Consider the following 26,783-nt stretch of genomic DNA (forward strand, 5'->3'; position numbering starts at 1 on the left):
TTTTTGAAATGTAAATAAACCAATCTACTGTGATAAAACAACAAAATTGCAATAACTGCATTAACCATCAAAGTGAAGTCTAATTGTAACTGTAGTCTTGAAACAAGTCTGAATAAGGAAAAACATCGCAATAAAATAATGCAAACTGGTTTAAACTTGAGAGTAGCTGAGATCTGTCATGTCAGAACATTACTCCTCACAAACATCATCTGCCTCGCTGTGCTCAGTGTTACATTTTCGGTTATCTCTTCTCTTATTTTCTTCTCTTTTCTTTCTTACCGCTATTTTTTATTTTTCTTCTTCGTGCTACCGCTATTTTTATTTTTATTCTTCGTGACAGGCGTTCGCTTTGGCCTGGGGAGTTAAGTTCAGCATCCACTTTAAAGATATCTGGCGCCAACTAGCGTTGTGAATGAGTATAAAGTCTAGACCCCAAATGTAAGACGACCCCCACTTTTTCAGTCTTATTTCAATGCAAAAAACACCGTCTTATATTCGGGCCAACACGGTATCTTATCTCTCGGGCTACAGTATTGATAAATCAGCATTAGGCAGCATTAAATATCAATACTGCATGGGTACAGTATCAATAGAGAACCTTTGGTATATTTTGTATTATGATATTTCCCATTGTATAGTATTTGAGCATCTACCAACTCTCTTTGATGCCTGCCGTACACAGCAATTGAGCAAAAATCTACATTACAGAAAGTTAAAGGGAATTTTTATATTTATATTACCAATAAGTAATAACTTTTTATTGCTGTAAGCAATAATTCTGTCCGTGTGGCTTAGTGTGTGTGGGTGAGTGAGACAATAAAGATCATCGCGCTAATAGATTTTTTTTTTCTTTTTACAGTGCGCATGTTGCGACTGTGGGAGGAAGAACATGCAGACTGTGCATAGGCGGCTTCAGTCTTTCAATGGTAATTAAATGGAAGACAGGCTGCATTTATGTAGAGCATGGGTGGGCAAACTTGTTTTGCTCAAGGGGACGCATTTGATTTTTAAAATGGACAGATGGGCCAGGTCATTCACGTTCAGTAGAGACTAAATAAAAAAGTTAACATCTATATTATGCTATAATGTAATATTATGTGTACACATTTTTTAACTTCGTAGTAAAACGAATATTCACTCTTGTGCTTGTAATTTATTTAATTTGTATCCTAATTAAATAAATTTATTTAACTACCGTAATTTCCGGACTATAAGACGCACCTGAACATAAGCCGCACCCGCTAAATTTAGGGGAAAACCTTGTTTTGTTCACATATAAGCAGCACCGGACCATAAGCCACAAGTTTTTTAATGTTTAATTACCATTTTTAAGAGAATATACACAAAGAATATTGTCAGGAAAGAGATGGTTCTTTGGGGATGCATACCTTCTATTAACATAAACTTTATTGACAGAGATGAAGGAGCTCTGCAAACATACAAACATGTGTAAATCTCAGCGACGACCATAATAAAATTAATGTGCAGGGAACACTAGCAACCCACAACTAATAATAAATAAAACGGCAATGTGATACAAGCTACACGTATAGCTACAGAGTAGACGTGACCGGGAAATAAAGAAAGAAAAGGGTGATGCAACAAGATGTAACCAACAATAGCACAGTGACCTCTAGTGACCGGAGGCAACCTCTACAGTCCATGAGCAGCTCTAGTTCCTTTGTTAAGAGCCAAATCGACTGCCTTTGACATAAAAGCAGCATCATATGCATTTCTTTTGTCCCCCATAATGAGGGTTTGTGTATAAAAGCTTCCCTTCTCCTTTGTGTACATTTTACGGCACTATTTGGCTGGCGGACGGACATGCGGTCAACACACCACTCTTATCCCCAGTAACTGTGTGTCTAGTCACATCCCTCCACCCAACAAAGCGGTGCTGCACAACAGCGGTCCACAGCCTTGTTACGAGTGTATAAGTGTATTAGTCATCGCAAAAATCACGAAGAATCCAGAGATACGCCGCACCGGACTACAAGCTGCAGGGTTCAAAGCTTGTGCAAAAAGTAGCAGCTTATTGTTCGGGAATTACGGTAATATTGCTGTATTTTATGCAAAAATTGTTTCTTCTGATCATGAAATAATAATGCATGATCATTGTTTTATTTTATGACAGTATTCAAAATTAATTACAATTATCTAAAAAAATATATTTTAAACTGTTAAATAAGTGCGAAGTTGTTTTGGCATGAAGCAATAATTGAAGTAAAAAAATAAATTCAGACGATTACAAATATAGATAACCTTGACACTACGTTAGAAGTACTTACACAATCTAATTAAATCACTGTATTGAAATTGTATTACATGGAATGGATAAACTGTTCAGGAACTGAAAACCTACTTCAGGAAGGTTTATGCTCTTGATGTGGCTAAAAGTATTTGAAAGCATTATGACATAATTATTGCGGATTTTCATTGCAGCCTCACTATGAACCAGTGTCATTGAGCCTTTTAAAGAAATAAATACTGACTAAACAAAACAAAGACTTGGGAAAATATGCATATCTAATCTAAAATAATCGTGGAATGACAAAAGAAAGACTTTTTAGTTCATGTTCTGTTTATGATGTAAATGATATTGGGGATATTTTATACAGTACATCTTTGGAGAGGAGCTAAGTGATTTCCGAAAAGGAAACATCACTCTTTCACTAATTGTCGCTCCTTTGTGGAGCCTCCTCGATTCTCGCTCTTCAATACAAAGCAGATATGAAATGGAGCCAGTGTGATCTTACAATAGGGACACATGGTATTCACGTCAATTGTATAAATTCTCCAACACTGAACTGTATAGCCTTCCTGACAGACACCTGCCTGGTGGGAACTGTGCCACGTCTGTGTGGAGATACTTTAAGGACACGGATTACAACATTTTATGGTGAGTGCAAATTATGCTCGGCAAAATGGATGGTTAACAACGACCAATGAGTTTCGCGAGCCCTGCCGCCCGCAGTTTGGCGTGGCACGTTTCTTTGATGGCCAGGAATAGTAGATATTTAAATGTTCATATTCTGTTTGTGTTTTGTATTTTACCATGTAATGTGCTCATTATAGCCTTGGTTAAGTGATATGACCCCAAACTGTGATATCAATTTTAGTGACATTTTGTCTTGTTGAACTAATTGCTTGTGGGTTGAGCAGATGAAATTGTGTTGTGGGTAGATGTGTCAGTTTTGTTGTGTATTCATTGTTTCCGCATTTTTTTTCCACTCATTAGTTGTATAATTAATGCTAACTTGCTGTTCAGTTAAATTAGTGGACATGTCACGGCTGTGCGAACAGCTTGATGAAGAGGACTGTTTAAAGACCAATTCTAATTGAAAACTGACATTAACTGGTCCATTTGTGTGGCATGTTGGCACTGACCTATGCAGTAGCAGAGGATGACTGACAGCAGCACAGCCACGGTAACTGCAATCAGAGCAGTGCACTTCCAGGAGCAGTGCTTGGGCGACTTCTTGAACTTGAAGGCGCCACGAGAGAGGCTGCTGCGGGGAAGCGGGCGCGCCGGAGTGGAGTACACTGTGCCCGTCGCCATGGTGTAGCCGGGGGCTGCAGCGCCGAAGAAAGGGGTGCTTCCCGTTCCCGTCTTAAACAGGAAATGCCTGTCAGAGAAGGAGATTGACATATTGATATCACAAAGGTCAAGTTTTGATAGTATGATGTAATGCAACATATAATTAGTATATGATTTCGAAATGTCAGCATAAGGTAACCTTGGTACACTTGTAATAGAAAACTACAGTAGCTCACATAGTATTGCATTGTAATATCTATGTGAACAACACTGATACAATCGCGTTAAATATCAATATCGCAATGGATAATCATTTCTCTTGGTACAATATCTACATACCAGCATTAGAGGTGAACATAACACTACTTGTCAGAGTAAAACATGATGCAGCAGCATTAGATACTGCAGCACATCAACATCAATATACAAGCATCAATGTAATCAAATCTCGAAATAGGTTGCAGAATCATATTGTAGGCTAAACCAAGTTTCTCGCAGCTGCTGGTGTGCACTTTAAAAGTCAGGAAACAGTAATATTTTTGATATTTTTGTGCTATTTAACACTGCCTTGGTTTCATAACAGCATAAGACAGACACGTTTAATATTCATGAATAATTGATACTGCTGCCCGCAGGCTACGCGATGTTTGAGTAGCGTCATAAATATCGATAGTTACTAAAAAATTATTGTCCAGATCTAAATAGCCGCCATAATCCAAAGGACTAAGGTGTTGTGAAAATTAAAACAAACAAAAACAATACGTCATAAATACAATGGACTCTCCCGCCTTGCTCACTTGACCTTTTACGCTCAGGCTTGTGCTAATAGCCTATAATACCTGCACTAATTAAGAGGCTTTAATCAAAGGCATTACGCAGCCATCGTCCTATTAACTTTTAAACCCCAAGTGAAAAGCTCTTAAGTAAATAAATTAAGCCTTCTTGCCAGTGCTTGTAGACTAATACTGCCAATGGCCACAGGGCTCGGAAACTGGACCTGCCTGCGGACCTTGCGGTCGACACGCTACAATACTGTCTGTAAAGGAAAAAAAACAGCCAAAACCTCACGTCTCTTATTCTGTGATATGCTAACGCATGTATGTACGTATGTATGTTTTTAAGATTCTTGTTCTACCTCTAGTTGCACTCTGTCTTTCTTTTTCAAGACTTTTGTGTCATCCTCCCCTGCTCAAACTTAGTGAACAAAGCATGGCATCAGTGTCCTACTCAAAAAAGCCCCCAAAAGACGCACATTGACAGATGCGATGCATCGTTCACTTCTTTCCCTCTGTGCTTTCATTCCAGGTTTTTGTACCACCTCTAGTAGATAGAGAAAGTGCGACAGAAAGTGCTATACAAAAAAGAAACACCTGAAAATGACTTACAGAAAAAAAAAGTGAAAACTAAGAGTGGCACAGGTTTGCTACACTAGAAGATTGAAAAAGAAACCTCCACTTTCCTGCTTATTTTTCAAGCTTTTGTGCAACCTGTTCTTGTACTTGGTGCTTCCTTTCAGACTTTTGGTCCACACCAAATGCATTGGTGCTTCATTTTCAGGCTTTTGTGGCACCTCTAGTTGCACATTTTCTAATTCTTCAGGCTTCTGCACCACCACCGGTTTTCTTTACCACCTCCAGGTTGTCTGCTTCTTTTTCAAGGCTTTCCTGCCACCATCAGCTTCTTGAGGCATGTTGTTTTTAGGCTTTATGCCGTTCAACTCTGCTACCTTTGCACGCTTCTGCATTACCTCCAATTAAATTCTGTGCTTCTTTTTCTGGCTTTTTTTCACCCTTCAAATGAATTATCATTCATTTCTCTCACACTGTTATTTTTTTCAGGCTTTTGCGCTTCTCGCTGCTATGGAGTGCCGCTTAAAATCAGTGCGCTACACAAAAAATACAAAATAGCACTGAGCTGCAAGGGACTGCCCCATAATAGTAAAGTAGTAGCATTTTTGGCATTATCAGCTAGCATTGAGTCATGGTCGTGACTGCCTGTTGACTAACTTCATCACTGTTGCGCCTCAGAATTGAATAGAATCACCTGAAAGTAAAATAAAAAATTTCCCTCAGAAACTCATGGTTCCAATTATTTTCACCACAGCTGCCGTAGCTCTCTTTCTTGAGTGGCCTCTCTAAAATAGAGATGTTTCAGTACTACACGACAAAAGCTGATGATCCGCACTTGAAAATACAACAGTATTTAATAGGAGTAATTCATTATTGTTAATTGACGCTGTGCAAATTCTCTCCATTGATTCTGAATGCAACAAGTAAAAATGATTCAAATCATGGTTACTACTGCAACCACTTGAATGATTGTATAAAATTCAACCTCCTTTCTCACCCTATGTTTTTTTGCTTTAGGTTGACTTTTAGCAGCCTGTAGTAGTATAGAGGATGGTGGGTTGCCATGGCAACTGATAATTCCTAGACTAACCAACAAAGTCATACATTTGCTCAGCAATTATTTACCCAGCATCTGTAAAGTCTATAAATTTCCAGGTTTAAATCTGACAAGAATCAGCACTCAAAGAGCATTAGCACAGTCAATTAGAGGCATCGTCTAAAATCCACACTATGAGCCGTGACACTCTCAAACACACAGAATGACTGCCTTACTGCTCCAATTAATAGTCTTTTTTTTCTGCAAAGTAGGACATGGGATGAACCTCGAACCATCTCATGCATGCGCTACATATTGTGATCAATGCTGGAGCGCGGAGAACAAATGTCACACTTTAGACCCGTCTGGTATTCCTTGGCCGGCCCCCTGTTCAACGCAAGCTGTCGACACACATATGGCGGGGGGGGAATTCCGTTTAAAGGTTAGTGTGCATCACTCCTGGAATGACAATGTTCCAGGTAAGTTGGTGGGAGGTGTTGTTCTCATTATTATTGGCTGGAAAGGAAAGCTTTTGTGACAAAAGGACTGTGATGTGGAGCTTCCGTGGTGCATTTGTAGTTCATCTGTTCTCAGAGTAATAATGATGTAGATGAAGTTAGCTTCCAGTGCCAACCTCTATCTGGCTTGCCACCATATGTTTGTCCCCTGTGATCAAAAGGTAGCTGGAAGTAAGAATGGCAACTGAATCCAAATGTAAAGTGCAGCTTTAGCCTCTGGGATTAACCACTCCTAGCTTCCATGGTTTTGTTATTTGTGATCAAAAGATAGCTTAAAGGAAGAAAGACTGGCGAGTACAGATGTACACTGTAGCGTTGGTGTCCAGCTAACTGACCGCTAGCCACCAAATGTACTGTATGTCATGATTAATTCAATCACTTTATCAATCATCGTTCGTCAACTGCAATTCAATCGTTTCTCACCGAAATAGATATTTAAGAAGCGGTTTTCAATGGGTGGGCATGAAGCGGGTCTCACCCAGCTTGTCTGTGAAACTCAGGTTGGTTAACCACTGTAATTACATTTTCCCACCTCATGTAAATGGCTGTGTTAGATCTATATTCCGTCGATCGGCACCGTTTTTCAATAGAAAAAAAAAGATGAGGGTCTGAATTTCAGCTTGATTCATGTTAGTGATAGAAATAGCCACATGCTGGAAGTAGGGCAGGTTTGGAAAACTCAATGTCATAATCCTGTGAGTGTAGAGGTCATTTTGGAGGTTTTTTTTCCCCAATTCTCTGTACAGGTGAAGCGGCGGAGTCTCCAGCACACACTTGCCCGTCATAATCAGTGACAATGATTAGGACTGACAAAAAATGTTTTACCCACTCTACCTAAAATGTATCAGTGTATTCTTTATGTGTGCAAGTTTTTACCGCAAAGTTATCGTAATATGTTTTTCTGTCACTTTCGGAAAAATTGCTTTTGAAACCAAGAAAAGGGCACTAAAATATTCTTATGTAACTTGGCAATACCACTTGGATGATACAACAAAACAAATGGGAGAATGTATTGATTTATATGCAGAAATAACTTCTTAATTGTTTTTTTTGTTCTTTTACGATGCCTCTCTCCAACTGTAGGGACACAGCCCTTTCACTCGGTGATAAAGTGGGATGCAGTATTTCTTCCTTCCCAGTGTGGTGTTGGTATTGTCCTCAATTTTACTTTCATTTTCAAACATGAAAAACACCTAATCATTGAACTAAATAAACATTGAAAATCTAAACTTTTAATGAGTCAACCTAATAGGTCTGTAGTGACAAATCTGACAGGTGCTACCTGAGATTTGAACCAGCAAATCTACAGTATACTGCTTTGAAAGTGGCGTACTTTGCTGAATGTCCACGCCTCAATATGAAAAACCTTTGTTTAATGCTACTGTCAAAAGTATAAAAAAACGTCTAATCCTTTCTGTTTGTGTTCATTTAAAAAGGATACACTGAAAATTTAACGCTGTCGGACACAACGACCAAGCACCACCGCACATCAATTGATTAGTGCTGGCTTGACGCAACATGGCGCATCGCTATGCTAATCCGACCAGCGGGGAAGGCAAAGGGACAGCCGCGTAAACCGATGAATGGTCACAAGTTTAAGAGACTGGGACCTGCATGGTTGTCCGTCCTATTGGGATGACGGTATGGGAAGAAAGGCCAGTGGCGCTTTGTTGGTGACACAGCTTGTCATCAACTTGACATTTGAAAAACACTCAAAACAAAACCAATTGAAGTCGTCCTAAAGGGTAATCCGCAACTTGGACGCTAGCTCTTAGCTAGCAACAGAATTACGTGGCTGGAGCTTTGTGAAACACAACAAAAAACTACAGTTGTAGCATAGTGACAGTATCTTCATTTCCTAAAAAAGAAAACAATTAATGTTGCGCTTTCCGAATAAGAAAAGCTGGAAAAAAAAAATCAGGAAAGGAATAATCGTGTAGTATTAAATTATAAACATATTGCACTTGTCTGCATCGCTCATTTCTTAAAAAGAACACAAACTGTTAATGTTATTCTTTCATATAAAATGATTTAACTCAATATTTGTGTCTTTTCAGCATCGTTCTCGGTCAACATAAAAGCTGAGCGCGTCCCAAGGATCGTCACCACTTACGACCTCCCACAAGGTAGCAAAGCCCCTTCCGACACGCTCTCGATCAATTCCACATGGGCGACATTGTCAATGGAGAACGCCTTTCTTTCGTTGCACGCATGAACGCTTTGACAAAACAATTGTGAACAACCTTCAGATGGTATTCAAGCCATAAGAAGAGAAGCTTGTGAAATACTCTATGCAGCGTACACATGCTGTACCAGATGCTTACAATGGTGACATAGAAATTAAGGTACACTGAACACTAATACAAGGGCTTTGGTCTTTAGAAACGTAAAAGTAAAAAGGTAAAACAACATTTGTCAGATGCAAAAATCTTAACCTTTGTTTAGAACCCTAATCAAAGCTTGGAAATTGTAACCCTATTGTAATTTAAAACTTTTAAATAAAGCGCTGATATTTTCTTAAAAAGTGGATTCCCTGTTTGGCATGCACAAACTTGGTCCATAAACCTGATTCTGATGAACTCGAAATCCGAACACGGCAGTTGAAACCCTATTTTGCCATGTATGTCACATCCCAATAAAAAATTGCGCACTAACCTATTTGTGTATGTGGTATAAAAGTAGAAGATAATACAATGACAGCTCTATATTGAGACAGTTAAGAGCATGTTCACTTCATACTTCCTGGCTTTGAATGAAATGAGGGTGATACGTGTCAGACACTCTGGAGTCCAACCGTCATATGCAAAAGGTACACTCTCTGATGACTTCAAGATCACCAAAACCTCTGTCTTCTTGTGTGGAAACTTGCTTGTTTTGTCTCTTTCTGCCGCTCTTAAAAGCAACAGGGATTTGTAGCATGACTGCAGGCCAATAGAAAGACTCTGCTGATATAGTTTCAAAGTGATTAAGCAAGACAACTGTGCCGAGTTTGGCCAAAGGCTGTAGGTGAAGCCATCACCTCTTATTTTGCAGAGTGCGAGGGTGACAGATTACAAGTACAGATAAAGTGGATTGGCCCGCTGGTGGAATGAGGAAAGGTAGGCTGGGAGAAGAAGCACAACGATGCTTGTAAAGTCGGGAGCGCCTTGTGAATCTTTCGGGGAGTGCGTGATTTCTTCGAGTTTCCATTTAAGAGATTTAGAGCAAGATGAAAACTAAGTGTGTGTTTCACAGCAGGTCAAGTCCATATATCTGCAGTGGTTGCCAGACATGACACAACCTCTACTCATGTCACTAGTATCAAGACAGGATTAGGTTTTCAAATTAAGGTTCCAAGACAGGGTTATGTTTTTACATTTAGGGCTTCCAATTAAGACAAGGTTAGCGTTTCCAGTTTGGATTTCAAGGTAGGGTTTCATATTATGGTGAGAAGCCAATGTGAACTTTGCAAGTAAAGTTTCCAATTAAAACGGCGTTAGGGTTTCAGGTTTGGGTTTTAATTCAGGGCTAAGGTTTCAAGAAGGCATTCAAGCATGGGTTAGAGTTTTGTGGCAGAGGTTAGGATTTTAAATTAAGGTTTCTAGTCAAACTAAGGGGTTGAAGTTTAGATTTAAACAAGGTTTCAAACATGGTTTATGTTTTCAAATACTGCCAGGTTTAGGGTATCAAATTATGTCTTAAGATGGCATCAGGGTTTCAAGTTTGAATTTTACAATACGCTTTGAAGCAGAGGTTAGGTATTCTAATTATTTTATATTAGGACTTTAAGCCTGGATTAGAGTCTCAAACAAGAGTTGGAGTTTATAGGTGTCAAACCTGGGTTAGTGTGCTTAGTGTTTTAAATTAGGGCGTCAAGCCAAGTTTTGGGTTATTGTAAACCCACCTGTATGTGCAGGGTTAGTGTTTCAAATTAGATTGTGTTTCATAGTAGGGTTTCAAACCTGGACTTCAAAGCAGTCCGGTTAGGGTTTCAAGTCCAGGTTAGTGTCTTACAATAACCTTCAACTTCCTCTATGAAGCATTATGTGTGCAAGTACAATATCATCCCAGTAGCCATACATCACCATTAGCCTAGTCCACATCTATTGGCTACTGGTGGGGTGGGCAGGACCCAATGGGGTTTAAAAGGGAAGCCCGTCTGTGCCATGTTAACAAAAAGCTCAAGTTGCAAAAAGCCCTTAGCAGCATTGCGTCAATTAGCGCTAATGAATGAAGTGTTGGTCTAAATGTGTTAATTAAACACAAGTTGCAAGCAGCTCAATATTATTGGACCAATCAACAAGGAGGTGAAATCTCACCGTGGTTGCACTGCAATGCTTTAGCACAAGTGAAGTTGCATTCCCAGTGGTCCCTCACCAAGCAAGACCCTGACCAGCTATGGAAACTCTAACCTTAAGCACTATCCCTGACTTAGAACCTAACTTCAAGGCTCTAACACTTATTTGAAAAATTAACCCTTGGTCAAAATTTAGATTTCAAACCTTTCGTAAGTTTCAAACCCTAAGACTTATTTTCTACGCACAAACCTTTTCGCTTTTTTGAAACACTAATTTGAAACCCCTATTGAAATCATAATGGGGATTTCAAACCCTTAACGTGGGGATGAAATTGACATTTTTAATGCTCCTTTAAAGCAGGCTTGAAACTCTGATTTCAAACCATACTCTGAAACACTTACCCAGGCTTTAAACCCAAATTTTAAACTAATTGGAAACCATAACCTTTGTTTCACACCTAAACCCAGACTTGAAAGCCTGATCATTGTCTAAAATCTGAATCCTAATTTAAAAACATTGTCTGAAATCAAAATCCTATTTTTAAAATCTAACTCCAAACCTTAATACACACTTTGAAACCCTAACTTGAAACCCTAGCCCTAATTTGAATCCCTAATTTTCAAACCTCAAGCCTTGTCCTTGGTTAAAACTCACACAACATTAACCCTAATTTTAAACTTGAAGCCTTAGCTACTGATTTTAAGTTGGAACTTGAAACATTAACTGTTCTTTTGAAACCCTTACTTGAAGTCCTAACCAAGGATTAAAACCACAATTTGAAACACCACTTTTAAACCTTAAACTTTACTTGAAACTCTCATCGTAGATTCTACTTTTAAACCATGGCCAAGGCTTGAAACCAGAAGCCTCATTTTGTATGTCACCCTCGTTTGAAACCTGAAATTGATACAGTAACTTGGAGACCTTGTCTTTAAATGCAAACCCAGGGTTGAAATTAGAATTTAAAACCCTGTTTTAAAACCCTTAGCCAGCTTTGAAACTCTAATTCCAAATTCCTAACTTTCCTCTCGCTAAACTAGCCTTAGAACCATCAATTGAAACCATTGTTTGAATCTCTACCCCTGAGTTGAAACCTACATTTTAAAGCATTGTTTGGTCCACTTTTCTCCTAAAATTCCACAAGGGCACAAACTGTGCAACACATTGCAGACAAAGCCATGCAACTGCCGCTCTGTTCGGAAAATAATGGTAAATGGAGGAAGATAAAAAATAAACAATGATGTTGTAGCGGCGCTCGTAAAAAAAGCTCAGAAAGAGAAATGGGCGCACAATGATGCTTCACCGCAGGATTTGAAGAATTAAAGTGTTTGCTTTACAGGCTGCACTCCATCACGCCATTATTGTGTCACAAATGTATCGCAAACGGTGTCGCCGGCCTGATAAATGTTGCGCGCTTGTACCCCCTTACAGTGAGTTCTTCATTTTGACTTGGAGGCTCGGGTTTATTCCGCATGCTAAATGATATTTTGTACAACTGAATTCTCTTATAGATATGAGGTAAAACTCTTCCAAGTCAGATTAGAGAGTTTGTTAAGTGAACTCACAACACAAGTGACCCACAATGTATGAATTGAGCTTGAAACGCTTGCAACCAAGCTCATGCCCGAAACCATGACTTTAAACTTTAAAACTGCATTTTTGACCTGAAGCCTTCATTTGAAGTCTTAAATATATTTTACAGCCCTGGAAGAGTCTTGAAACTATGATTTGAAATTATGCAATACAAAAATTTGAAAGTATGCAATAAAAAAAAACAACTTATTTAAAAGTCTAAATAAATGTGGTGTGAAACCCCAATACGTACTAAGTCCTATCCCTTATTTGAAAACCTAAATTTCTTTTCTTGATGTGAAACCTCAACTCAGGTGTACAACTCTAATTTGTATTCCTTGTTTGATAAATGCATCTCTGGAACATTGCACGATTTTAGCCACCTTACCGTGAGGCCTCCATTACGGGTCCAGGCGTGATCAAGGGCAACACCATTCGTGTTGATCATTTGCACCAAATCGTACTCAATTCTCCCGAGAACAAGTTCTTTCATGTTAATGGTGAGACGGAGGCTGGTGTGAATCACACTGAGTCAGGCGCAAGACAAGGGAGCTTGTTCAAAGCGAACTTTGCCAGGGTGCCGCCCAGGTGTGAACATGAAGATGCAATCAACAACCACATCACATGTTCGAAGCTTAGCCATGGCTTCAAGCCATATTTAAGACCTTAACACATATTTGAAATGCATTGAAAACCTACTTTGAAACCCAAACCCTCAATTTAGGCAATAATTTGAAACCTAAATCCTTGGTTCAAACCCTGGTTTAAAAACCCTAACTCTGTCATGAAACCATAACTTTAAGTCTTATTGAATCCAGTTTGAAACCCTGAACCCTAAATTTGAAACTCTTCTCTTTTCCAACCTTGTTTTTAAAGCCTAACTTGAAGCACTGACCCAGGCTTGAAACCCTAATTTGAAAAGCAATTTTGAAGCCCTGAACCCGGTTATGAAAATGAGGCTGCTTAGTCCAAAATCCTGGTGAGTATGATTGTCAAGATAACAGAATAATTAATAGGACAGCACTGCTGCTCTTCCACAGATTATCACTACAGGACATGCTATCCTAACCCACGGCGGGATATTAGCGTAACCACGGCAAGCAAGCGAGCAATGCATGCTGGGAAGCGCGCCGCTCCACTTACCGGCTCTCCAGGGCCACATTGCTGCCCAGCACCCAGCTGTCCTGCAGCTGGACGCATTCCGCCGTGCTTTGCAAATCGGCCGCCAGGCCGGCAGTGGGCGGCGGGCTCGCGGCCCTGTGGTTGGCCAGCGAGCTGCGACTCAGGGATGTGATGGAGGGGTGCTGCTTGTGGGGTGGCGGTGGGGGTGCCGGCGGTAGTGGGGGTGGACCCTGAGGACTGGACAGATGGTCGCCTGGAGAGAGAGAAGGAGGAGGAGAAATGTTAGACATCACTCAAAGCATTCGTTTTTTTTATTCAGTGTGGCGACTAATTAAACCCCCCTAAATGTGTTGAAACCTTAATTCACAACCCTGACTGATGTCCAAAACCTTAACCCATACTTGAAACCCTACTTTAAAACCCTAACCCTCTAATTCTGAACACTAACCCTGGTCATTCACCTTTGAAAGCCCTAATCCTACTTTCAAATTGAACCCAAGGTTGAAAATCCTTATTTGAGTCACTTACTCGTGTTTCAAATGTTAATCAAAGTTTAAGGCATCTGTTGGATTTGAGGACGTGGGGTCTATGTAAAGGACTACAAGTGCTGATTTGAATTTAATGAAGAAACTTTAACTACATCAACATGAACATGTTTTTATAACTGAGGTTTAAATCGCCAAACCACTCATGCATAATGTCCCGCGCGTACTACATTATTAATTTGCCACAGAGAGCAAGCAAATGGGCACACGGTGGAAACAGCCACCTGCCCGACCTCAAATCAAGAAAATACATCCAAGAAACATTACACTGAAACAAGATGCAAGCGTGGCAAAAAAAAAAGGATGGTAAGTCCACGCAGGGCATCCCTCACATTCGTTTTCTTGCCTAACAGAAGGTCAGTTAGTGAGGCATCTGCTTCTTTTACGGCCGCTTAACGCCATGCTTCACGTTTGATTACTGCCGGAAAAGACTATCAGATAACTAATGACCAGAACATCCATTAGTTCTCACTTGCTGAGAACAGGTTTTCTAATTCCACACAAAACTGTGGAATTGGCCCCCCACCAATGGCGGGCAGTGATAATCTATCCATCTCGGCCCGTTTAAACAGGTAAAAAAAGCCGCACGATGCTGACAAATGTGATTTGCTCCAATGAACCACAAATGGGAAGAGGGTCGTCTTTCCGAGTTCGAGTCATACCCGGAATAATCTGTGTATCATTGTTCTTTCCATTTTCAATGAAAATCAAAAATCACTCCATTTAAAAGGAGCTGATCATTGATATTTTTATTATTTTTATTAAACTGAAAAAAGTTAGATTTTTAATAATTACATTTTTGGCTTTATATGGTCAGGTTTACGCAGTAGTGCCAACAAATGTCTGATATTTGTTCAATTAAGTTGTTGTAACAATTTATTCCCATCAGCCTTTTAATTTCTTAGTGTTTCTCTTGGCTGCACTGCTTCCTGTACAACTACGTAGACATTATGTGGACATTTCAGTGTTCCCATGGCAGTCTAATCAGACCTGGCCTATGTCACTTCAACTACCGTAATTTTCGGACTATAAGCCACTACTTTTTGCACAAGCTTTGAATTCTGCGGCTTGTCATTCGATGTGGCGTATCTATGGATTTTTTGTGATTTTTGTGATGAGTATACACTTATACACTCATAAAAAGGCTGTGGACCGCTGTTGTGCGGCACCGCTTTGCTGGGCGCAGGGATATGTGACCAGACATATGGTCACTGGGGAGAAGAGTGGTGTGTTGACCGCATGTCCGTCCGCCAGCCAAATAGTGCCGGATAATCGAAACAAAGAAGAGACAGAACGACACTCCAGACATTACGGTACTATATTTGTTGGGATTGTTTCTTTAATAAAACTTTTAAAATTTGACATACAGGCATAAACATATTTATTTATTTATTTATTTATTTATTTATTTATTTATTTATTTATTTATTTATTTATTTATTTATTTATTTATTTATTTATTTATTTATTTATTTATTTATTTATTTATTAGTTTATTAGTTTATTTATTTATTTATTTAGACTGTTCATCTTAATCCATTTGAAATGAATGGATAAAAGAATTATATGGTTTTCAAATACGTATAGGCTGTGGTTCCAAAGTTGGGTTTCAAGCCAAGATTCGCATTTAACGCAGAGGTAAAAATTGTTTTTTTGTGTCAGATTAAAAAAATAAATAAGTAAAAACTAACGAGCCACTTTTTCGATTTTGATGGCCAATTAAAGATTGAAAGAACAAAAAAATACTGTACTTGCAAATGTATTTATGTTCTACTTTTGTTTTACCTTACATGTTCCCAACCAGCCATTATGAGTTTTTCGAGGATTTGTGAAAATTTGGTGAGACTGTCTAGCAGTTAAAGTAGTTAGTAGTGATGCTGGTGAGAAGTGAGTTGAATTCCTGTGCCATTTTTGTTCTTGCAAAGGCGTCTTTCTGCACAGTTAAGACACTTATTCAATGTAACAAAACTTCACAATCCAAAGTTCATATTTCCGAGGTTTCAATGTAAAAATAGAGATCTTAAGAGTTGAATAGTAATATTTACTTTGTGCTGAAGAAGCCAGGGTTCATGTTTCAAAGAAGGAGTTCAACTAAAGGTCGGGCTTTCAAACTGGTGAGGGTTCAAAATTGCATTCAAAACCAGGTTTATTTTTTCAAGATGCCAGGTAATGGATTTAAATTACAGATTTAATCGAGTGGTCTAAAGCCTAGGTTGGGGGTTCTGTTCAGGGATTCCAAATTTAAAACATTTTCAAAAGATCAGATTAAGGTTTCAAGTTAAGGTCATAAATTAGGGTTTCAAACCAATTCAATATGGCTTTAGACATGATCGGTGGTCGGTGGTTGATGTCTTATCTAATGCCCAATGTTGGTTGTGAGATGACACAGCAGAGTGCAAGTGTGCTTGTTTCCACCGCTGGTAAACACACAAGACAATGACGATGAACTAGAGATGCCCCACTCATCTTCCCGGTCCAGACGGAGAGTCCTATTAGAAAAGTGCTAAGCAGGCTAATGGAAATGTGGATCAGTGTCAACTGTTGCTTCAACTCTGGCCCTGCAGCAAAGCTTTTTTTATTATTTTTTTATTTTAACTGGATTGCATTTTCCATCAGCATGTCCTCCAGCAGAAACTCAATGTTAGGTAGCAGGACAGTAAGAAAAGGAGGAGGAGGCATAGATGATGGAATTAGCTCACCTGGATCTTAAGTGCTACTTAATTAGGGTGAAATATCAAGGGAAATATGTCTGGAAACAAGGATTCAGTAACCATTTGGATGTGAGGGGTACAAGCTCGGGTTCGATTTTCATACAGGAGTCTGCATTTCAAAATACTGTTTCAAGCCAGGGTTCGGGGCTCAAGCCAATACTGTAAATTTTTCAAGCCTTAGTTAGGGCTTCAAATCAAGGTATCAAGCCTTGTTAGGAAATTGAAACAAGCATCAGTGTTTCAAATCATGGTCTCATGGTTAAGGGTTTAAATTAGGGTTTCAAGTCATGGGTTACTGTTTCAAATTAGAATTTCAAGCCAGTTAGGGTTTTATATTAGAGTTTTGACCCTGGTTTAGGGTTCCAAACTTGGGTCTGTACTTCTGGATAAGGGTTTCAAACAAGGGTTGGGGTTTCAATTTAGGCTTTCAAGCCTGGGATATGCTTTGGAATTACGGTTAGGGGAGGGCTGTATAGTTAAATTGAAAAGTTGAGTTCCTAGGTTGTTGTTTGAGTGGGTTGCATCAATTGTAATGCAGCAAAGTAGAGGGACAAAGAGATGAGGGAATTACTTCACCTGGAGCCTAACTGCTATGTTGATGGAGAGAATTGTGTTGAAATATCAAGGGAAATATGCCCAGAAAAAAGACTCTACTGACTGTAATAACAGAAAAAGAAGATGACTTAAATGACAGAATTGCTGTTTAGCCATGATGATTCAGATGCAAAGTCATTAACCAAAGCTATAAAAGGGATACATTTGCGAGGCAGAAAATGTATCATGCCAATGCAAAATGCTGCTTTTTAATAATGACACCGTAATAATATCACTTTCAATAATTTGAAGGGGCGCACACGTCTTAAGGGATGTGTTTGTCTCAGTCAAATTAGGATTTCAGGCCAGGGTTAATGTTTAGCACTATTTTAAGGGAGGAACTGTACACAAGAATGTCAGTCAATCCATCAATAGGTAGTGAGGTAAAGTTAGTCTGTATGTACAGCTAGCCGGTCAGTTATTTGGTTGGTCGAACATAGGGAGAATGTAAAGAATGGGAGTTCGGTTGGTCAGTTTGATCACCTAAAAATAACCTGGTGCATCTGTTTCTTTTAAAAAAATTAAATGTGGCGCTTGAGCACAAAAGTTGGCCCACCTCTAATCACTCAGCCGCTGCTCTGCCCCTGCAAATATCCGGCTAAGATTCCCCAAGAGTGGTCGATGAATGAAGCGTCAGAACAGTAACAGACAAGTCCCCTGTCATTGTGTGATTCACATTTAGCCACAATGGTGCCACTTTTTGACAGCAAGGCCTATTGGGTTCCTGTGACATTCATTTTAAATGAGCATAAATTCAAGCATTGAGAGCCCTTGCATATCACTCGGTATAATGTTCCGTCGCAAAAGTCGCTTTGCAGCCATTAGGCTGAACGCACGTCATGAAAGACTTTATGTTCATTGTGTAAGTACCGCAAAAGGTCCTGTGCCATTTTGCTCTCCATTAAGAGACTGATGCCGCCACTAATGGAACTGAAAGGCCATTTGCTAAGACTGCCTTGGCCTTCGGCAAACACAAAATGGTGTGTGCATACCATTCCTGCTACTATTTAATCTTTGTATGCGCACAACATGATCTCTGAAAGAAAACTCGCTCGGGATGCCTGAAAGCGTATGATAAAAAGCCCTTTTAGAATTTGGTTTAAATCTGGTGAATAATGGATGACTTCCAGGATTAAACTCTTTTGGGGAAGGTAGGTTCTTTATCTGCAGTCTGTTCAATCAATAAAATGGCATTGACTTCCTTGGCTAATAAGCAGCGATCTCAGTGGTTTGTTCACTCGGGTGGAAATAAAGGCAAATCAGACTAAAACAACCAAAAACATATATATTTGATACATATGTTAAGGCAAAACTGCAAAATTCGTCTTTCAGTAGGTCATAAGGCATGAGGTTAATAGGTATGTAGATATGTCCTATCCTACTAAACGGCGAAAAATGGCAAGTGTTCTCAAAAAGGCAGCAAATGTTCCGTTCTCAACAGGGTTCAAAAATGGGGCCCAAATGTTTGCAAAACGGCCTGGCAGACGTTGGTCTATACTTTTCTTGTCGCAAGGGAATTTTCTACACATTCAAAATGTGCTTGCGATAAGAAAAAACACTAAAACTGTTGGGAATTGTTTGGCAAAAGTTTTCCGAACATTTAAGACCGTGAGAGAACCCTGATGTGAACGCCACATTAGCTGGCTTCGAAGAGACTTGCAATTGATCGCTGATCAGTGGGTTAGGGGCTTCAGTCACGTTATCCAGAAAATAGGTTAACTCCACAAACTCCATCACTTTTGGATTGTTCCATTGTAACATGGCAATATACTTTACTCACCAGAGGGTACCGATGGAAAAATGTGTGTGTGTGTGTGTGTCTGTGTGTGCGTGCGTGCGTGCGTGTGCGTGTGCGCGTGTGTGTGTGTAAGTTCTACTCAATGGAATTGGGGCTCATCAGAACAACCTTGCCCTGGGTGAGTTTGAAGGTGGTTGATTGACTCAAAGCGAGCTGACAATTTCAAGAGACTGCATTTTTTTAAAGAAAGTAATGGTGTTGTGAATTTTATCATAATTTCTGACAGAATATCTTCACAACCTTCTCATTGCTGTCTGAAAAGATAGTAAGGCCTCTTTTAAAGCCACCTCTCTGCAGAGGGGTGGGTAGGGGGTGAAGTAACCAATATTTCAAGAATTACATAATGGTTGCGCCATAGAAATAACCCTGCAAGTTATTTAACAGGCATTCATCAGCGGACATTAGAAATCCAGACATTCATTGCAAATGCACACCACGTAAATACAAGTACTGAATACAAAAACCTCTATCCGAGTGCAGATGGCAGATCATCTCACAGATGATGACAGCTTAGCGTCCCCCTTCTGACAGCTTGCCGCCGCCACCGCCGCAAACGTGCTTTTCTACCAATTAGCTCACTGACAAAATGGTTAATATTTATACTGCGTGGCCAACTTTTGTTTGTCTGGGCCAGACAGGTAACATGTTACACTTCCACATTATTTCAGCACTGGTGGTAAAATCTCTTAAGCCAAGATTTCATTATACTTCCTAGAGTCTAGGACCTAGAAAGTGAATCCCCACCTCTTTATGCAATGACCTCAGTTGCCACAAGATGCCACCTAAGCCCTGGCTCATAGGAAAGTAAGAACTGGTAGCAAAAGAAATATGTTCAAGTGAAAAAGTCTTATTCGCCATGGAAGAGCTAATTTTAGCCTGGGTTGTTAGCAGGAGGTATGGAGAGCCTTTGCTGCACATACATGTCTACTACCGGAGCATTTTTCCAGACTCAACCATCTGTGAGCCATTTTCTGGTAAGAGTAATGCCAGAGGATGAAGGTTTGTAATACAATGAGCTTCTATAAATATTATTATCAGCAATTACATTTCTTGGGAGAGTGGGGGGCAAGGAGGGGTCAATTTGGCTCAATTACTATGAAAAGTGATAAGTGAAAAGTGGGTTACTGTGCATTCCTGCATAGGTTCTAGACATCCTTCATCTATATTGGATATTTTTTGAAATGACCTTTTTTCGTTTGCTTGTCCGTTCTTTGTAAAGAGATCCAATACAGGACAACACATTAGCAATCAATTAGAAATTATTCTTTTGATACGGTGACTGACTTTGATAGGTGATGATTTAATTAGTTCACGATGCTCTTTCTCAAACAACCATGAAATGAAAGTAATAGACTTACGCTAGAAATAAATTGTCTGCAATTTCAGGTCAATTTGGAGTTCTTACAACAACAATAACCTGGTCATTAATTCTTCAACTGTGCTAAAAAGAATGACAAATAGATGAGTTGAGGCAGAGGAGTCTGATCCAAAAACATTGCTCAGTTTTGACAACTACTAAATGCTCTGAATGGGCTCACGAGCATGTTTGAGCACTTAAGGCCCTGATATCACCAGATGTTGGCAGGTGGGCCAATATCAGCAGTGTGATATCATTAAATCAGATCTAAACCACAAAACAAAAAAACACTCACAGACACAAGGTAGGTCCACACCCACAATCAAAATTGGCACCTACACAGTTAAAATCTACACAATTACAGACAAATTATGTCATTACAAAGGCAATAACGCACAAAGCATTTATGGTTGGGTTTCGCAGAGAAGTAGAATTGGTCATTCATTATTGGTGAATGATCAAATTTTAATGAAATATAAAAGTGCATTTAAAAAGTGAAATAATACCATTTCATAGTTTAAAATTGATTATAATCAATCTATGAGGGATAAATAATGAAATAAAAAGTACATTATGTTCTCTGATTGCAATGATTGGACCTAAAATGTATATATTGTGTGTGAGTGTGTGTGTGTGCGCGCGTGTGTGTGTGTATATATATATATATTCTCATTTCAACAATTTTTCTCTCTCTCTCTGTCTCTCTCATATATATATATATATATATATATATATATATATATATATATATATATATATATATATATATATATATATATATATATTGGTTTGGTTTGGTTTCAGAGTTGCAGTTTGGTCCCTTACTGCATTAGATATTGCAAGTGTACCTAATGATGAGGTCACTGAATGTGTAACACCGTGCATGAAGTTTTCAGTTATTATACTTTCCGCAAGTAAAAAAAGTTTTGGGAATCCATTCTAGTCAATAAACTATGTAATATAAGGTAATTCAATACAAAAATATTCAGGACAATAAGACGATTCAACATTTTAACACACTTTCCAAGTGTATTACAGCAGATAAAGTATTTAATGCACTGCAGTATAGTGAATGCATTAGCGTCATTTATTATTAACACGTTACTCAAGCTGATGACCGACAATGAACAAATATGCATTTGGTGCCTTTGTATCACACCCCTTCCCATTCCCTCAGTCCCCCCATGTTTTTTTTGCTGATTGACTTCAAACATTAGCACTTGCTCTTCCTTGCCAGAGAACAGCTCGCAAACAAACCCAAAAAAATGCGTTCAGAGTTGGAAGAAGAAAAGCACGCAGCATGCAGCGTGAAACTCCTTCTGCTTTCCAAAGTGTTTTCCCGGTGGCGAGAGCAACGAATTGATAGCCCACAGTTGCAATGCACTTGGCAGCAGAGTAGAGCGGAGCCAGCACAGAATAATAATAGCGCCAATCGTTGCTTTACTCTTAAACCGCCGAGCTGGGTGTGTTTTTTTGCTGCACAATGAAGATGGTGCGCATGAGCACATGTTGCGTTACACAAACACACACCAGAAGCCTCACAGCACGACCGTTGTTGTAGAAGACCCGCCGCTAAGTCCTTGGAGGCCACGCTGCACGCTCAACCGGCAACACAATACAGCTCACGGCGCACACACAAAACGCATGAGCTTGCACGGTACCCAATCGCCTTGAGCAAAATAATGTTGCTTGCTTCCAGTGGCAGGCCCAGCTGTAATCATTGATGAAAAAACTCAAATCCTTAGAAATAGCAAAATTGACCCTTACATACTTGCTTCGAACTAAAATGGCAGACCTGAATTTTAATGAAAATTTTGGAGGAGCCATGCAACAGACGTCTTTCAAGTGACACATCATTAATCACACTCGTCGTTACCGTAGTCACTCTTAATTTAGTCTTGTATAGCATGTTAATCAATATACGTATATGAATAAAAATCAACAAAGTCAGACGCTAACGTTTGTTTACAGCACAACGGACCACCTTGCATTCCACGGAACATAGTGCCTTAACACTTATTTGCGTGCATGCGGCGGCTGTGAGGTTTGCTCGGCAGACATTGATTTTTACTCACGAAGTGTTGTTGTCAAGGAGGCATCCAACCTATACACACTTTTCTCTCCTGCACTTGGTCTCCATGGGTAACACACACACATATGAGGAAAGCTGGAAAGCATTGGCGAACAAAGTCTTATTGTGACAATCTGCCCTAGGCTGCTTAAATCAGCCCACTGATGCAATGCCATATGCTAAGAGAGTAACACACATTCGCTAAAACTAATATATACCAAATGCAAACTTGCTTGTTCATGCAGTTCAAATGGCATTTATAACTTGTTTACAGTCAGTGCATACATGTTGCCTGATAGTTAGGCCATTTTCCGGACTAAAAGTCACAGGTTTTTTTCATAGTTTGGCCGGGGGTGCGACTTATAAGCAGGAGCGACTTATATGTGAAATTATTAACACATTATTACTTGATCATTAACGCATTACTTACTTACATACTAGTATAGTTTATCACTTTGCATGTTATTTTCATTTTAAACCGCATGAGGGCACTCTAGGCCTGTGGAATACTTGGAACTGCAACTGACGATGAGTCTGACATCCACTGACTTCCACTAACTTCCGGAGTCAGTGGAGTTGTTTATAAGTGACACAGAGGACGAAAGTTTCAATGGATTATTTGGAGTGACACGGATGGTATGATACGCTTGTTATTTATTATATTTATATTATATTATTATATTTATAGTTATTAATTGGAACTGCAACTGACGGTGAGTCCGACGTCAGCACCACATGTACTTCCGGCGTCAGCAGTGGCGTTGTTTATAAGTGACACAAAGGAAGATTCGGATGTATTTAATGGTTTGGAGTGACACGGAGGGTTTGGTAAACATTATATTTACGTTAGTTATTTGAATAACTGTTAATATGTTACGTCAGGCACGCTCTCAGTTCCTTGTTTGTGTTTATGCAACGATAGCATACCGTATCGTTTAGCCTGTTGTTGCCAATTCATGTCTGTTTTTAGTGTTGTATTTTGTCAAATAACGTTCCCCCAAAAATGTGATTTATATGGGTTTTTTTCTGCTTTATTATGCATTTTATGGCTGGGGCGACTTGTACTCCGGAGCGACTTATAGTCCGGAAAATACAGTACAAGTCACATAGTTCAAGTGTAGATTCAAGTGTTGAGGCGAGGTATAATTGCTGCACTTCTGTTGATACAATATAACATTTATAATTTAAGTACAGTCGCCAAATATGTACTAATAATTGTGGGTTCAACAGTATTGCTGCTGACCTTTCCCATACAGCACATACCATACTGCATAATGTCTATGAATTAGATACAGTCACCAAAAACCTGGTGGCCAAAAGTCAGAAAGTTCAACTTTAGGACAGATTTTGAGCATTTAACAGGTATACAGAAACTAAATTACCATCCTATTACAATAAGTAGTGCATTTGAAAAAAGGATACTGGCTGCCCGTTTTATTTAAAATCTAACATTATCAGGAATCAATCATTTCATATTTGTGAATTGGACATAATAAAGTTAAATAGAATTTTGATGAAACCTAGCTCACGTCACATTTGATAGATTATTTATTTGTCGAGACGTTAACAAGTGTGGACTAAGGTAGTATCATGTGAAGTGGTGAAAGCTGATCTGTCATTTCCGGCTCACTGGAAAGAAATGGGGATGCATCATCATTACAAAATAGAAAAAGTTTCCTCATCAACTTTTATCAGCCTCCTCATCAAAGCCATTTAGCGGTAGTAATGAATGCATTTGCAGCAGCCCATTAGCCCAAATGATCTTTTGGCTCCTGGTGCCATCATGGGCCCCAGTAATTTTTTTTGGGGGGGGGGGGGGGGGGGGGGGGGGGCAAATAACACATGACACTGATGTTCTTGCGCTACTACAGTTTTGGTGCATTAGAAAAGATTTACGACTGAACTCCTGACCCACCGGCAAGCTCTTTCTAATGTACATGTATGAGCCAGTGAAGTGCAGGCGGCAATAATAACGCCCGCTGTGATCAAATTCCCCCAGTGTAATCATTTTCATGGACATTTATCTTTTTTTTAAAGATAAAACCCCGCGGGGCATTTTTATGTTGCTTGTTCAAAGCAAAGGGAAAGCAATTGTCTGCGGACGCTCGCACATCCGTCACTTGATAGCGCACTCCCTCATAAACGCTACAAAAGAGACACAACAATAAATTGTAAAGCACCGTTAAAAGTCGCATATTTACGACGCAAAAAAGTTTGGGGTGAACCACAGGCACTTTCTTCCGAGAGTTGAAGTTGTTGATTATAATCCAAAGGAGTCTTAATGTACAGTGGAAACTGTCAAAGTTCCCATTTGTTAGCATAGTCAGTCGGCGTATGCCACTTTAGCAATACCCAATCTTGAGGAATTACACACAACTAATTTGAAAAGTCTGGAAAGCCATTTATTAATATGCTGATAGTATTAGTAAGCAGTCGTGGTCCCATTTTTACAAATGATTAGAATTATTGCAGTATCGTTCACCACTAACTAAAGAGTATCGATAACAGGATATGTAACAGAATCTGATAGTGGCCATCATTTTATTAAGAATTTATACCAAAGATTAGATTTACCAATTTGATGACGCACCAACAGTTATATACCAAATTTAAAGGTGATCAACTCCAATCGTTGGCTTACAAGAGTCAAAGCAACTGGCAATGAAAACTCTTTGTTCACAGAAATTCAATACCGATGTCAGTACCAGATGTGGTTGGCCTGCAATTTTGTAACAAGGTCCTCTGGTGGCCTGCGTGCCTGCTGTGCTTCTTCTTCACATATTTGTGTAATATATTTCTTTGCATCTATATTTGTTTTCCTTGGCTCTTATATTTGTATATTTAGAGTTACTAAATTCAAAAAAAAAAAAGGAAATAAAAAAAAATGCTCTCAGTGCCACATTGGCAAGGCAAGTTCTCTGTCACTTCTGCTTATGTCCCAGGAATAAGCTGCTGCACGTCTTGTAAAACAACATCAGCGGAGCGTTTCTCTTGCCAAATTGGCAACAATGTCGTGGTAGACTCGGACTGCATAGGTGAGCATAACTATCTGGAGCAAGCAGCTAAGTAGTTGGAGGCTAGTGCGGAAAGCTAACTCTTAACAGCCTACATCTTTGAGTCAAACAAATGAATCACGATGTTGTATTGAGACCCAACGTTGCGGGAAAAGACACAAAAGCACTGATATTAAATGAACTATTGATTTTTGTATACTGGTCCTGTATTTAATTGGTATCACATTAGTACTGAACCTTGCAGTATTGCTAACAATTAACTAAAAAGTATTAGTGTAGTTATTGGTTTTTATTGTAATCAGTATAATCATTGATACTTGCCCTGTATTTCCTTGGGTAAACCATCATCTATTATATTCAGGACGGGATTGCTCTTTGAACCTCCTAACTAAAAATTGATTAAATTACTTTTACTATCTAAAAAAAAAGCATTTTTCTCATGCACTGGTGCCCACAAGTTGATATGTGTGAGCTGTGATTTTGAGTTTTCTGTGTCTGTTGCAATGCATTTGAGCACTGAGTACAGACTGCTACATGATCGAGCGGCGGTGCTTTATGGGCCTAGCCTCTCTCCATTTAGTCTCTTCCATGACTGCACTTGTACACTCCATGAGCATCACGCCCGAGCAAACATCACTTACCGCTCGACGCGTTACACCGTTTGCTCTCACGACTTAACGGAAAGGCTGAAAATGCAACACCGAGCTCACCAGAGTTTTTAATAACAAGCATAAATATAGATTTCCTTTCATCCCTCAATGCACGATTCATCCAACACATATATTACATGTATATAATAACATAATTTTCCACAAAACTAATGACAATTTAGAAAACAAAACAACCTTTATATCCCAATACAGCAATTTTCCCTAAAAATGTACGAAATTAATTGGAATTTTATTTTTCTGTTAATCGAAATCTTGTTTTCTATTTTTGAATATACATATATATATATATATATATATATATAAAGCCGCCTTTGACAACAACAATTAACCAGCACACAAAAATGGAGCTTCTTTGAATAAGTCCACTTTAAACAGGCATTTAAACTTTAAATGTCAGGAACACAAGACTAATTTTCAGACCGACCATAGCAGTTTTGTCTTCTTTTCATCAGTCATCTGAACTTTAATGAGATAACTGAGTTGACACACGGCTATGCCACAGGTTATTGATCTGGAAAATAAATTATTAAATGTTTACACGCACCCCCTGCAATGTGATTACGTGGCCCAGGGGGAATGTGTACCTCTGGTTGGGAATGACTATTCTAGA

At 39.2% G+C, this 26,783-nt stretch overlaps 1 protein-coding gene across 1 annotated transcript in view; it reads right to left on the reverse strand.

Moving 5' to 3' along the window:
• Positions 1–26,783, reverse strand: part of si:dkey-237h12.3 (teneurin-3) — a 191,712-nt gene that overhangs the window by 85,183 nt on the left and 79,746 nt on the right. Inside the window, exons 4-5 of the mRNA XM_061275285.1 lie at positions 13,434–13,665; positions 3,388–3,626 (exon numbers count right to left, since the gene is read on the reverse strand). Of these exons, the coding sequence (XP_061131269.1) occupies positions 3,388–3,626; positions 13,434–13,665 (471 nt within the window). The remainder of the gene's footprint in view (positions 1–3,387; positions 3,627–13,433; positions 13,666–26,783) is intronic.

The sequence above is a fragment of the Syngnathus typhle genome, linkage group LG1, assembly GCF_033458585.1.
Source record: "Syngnathus typhle isolate RoL2023-S1 ecotype Sweden linkage group LG1, RoL_Styp_1.0, whole genome shotgun sequence".
NCBI lineage: Eukaryota > Metazoa > Chordata > Actinopteri > Syngnathiformes > Syngnathidae > Syngnathus > Syngnathus typhle.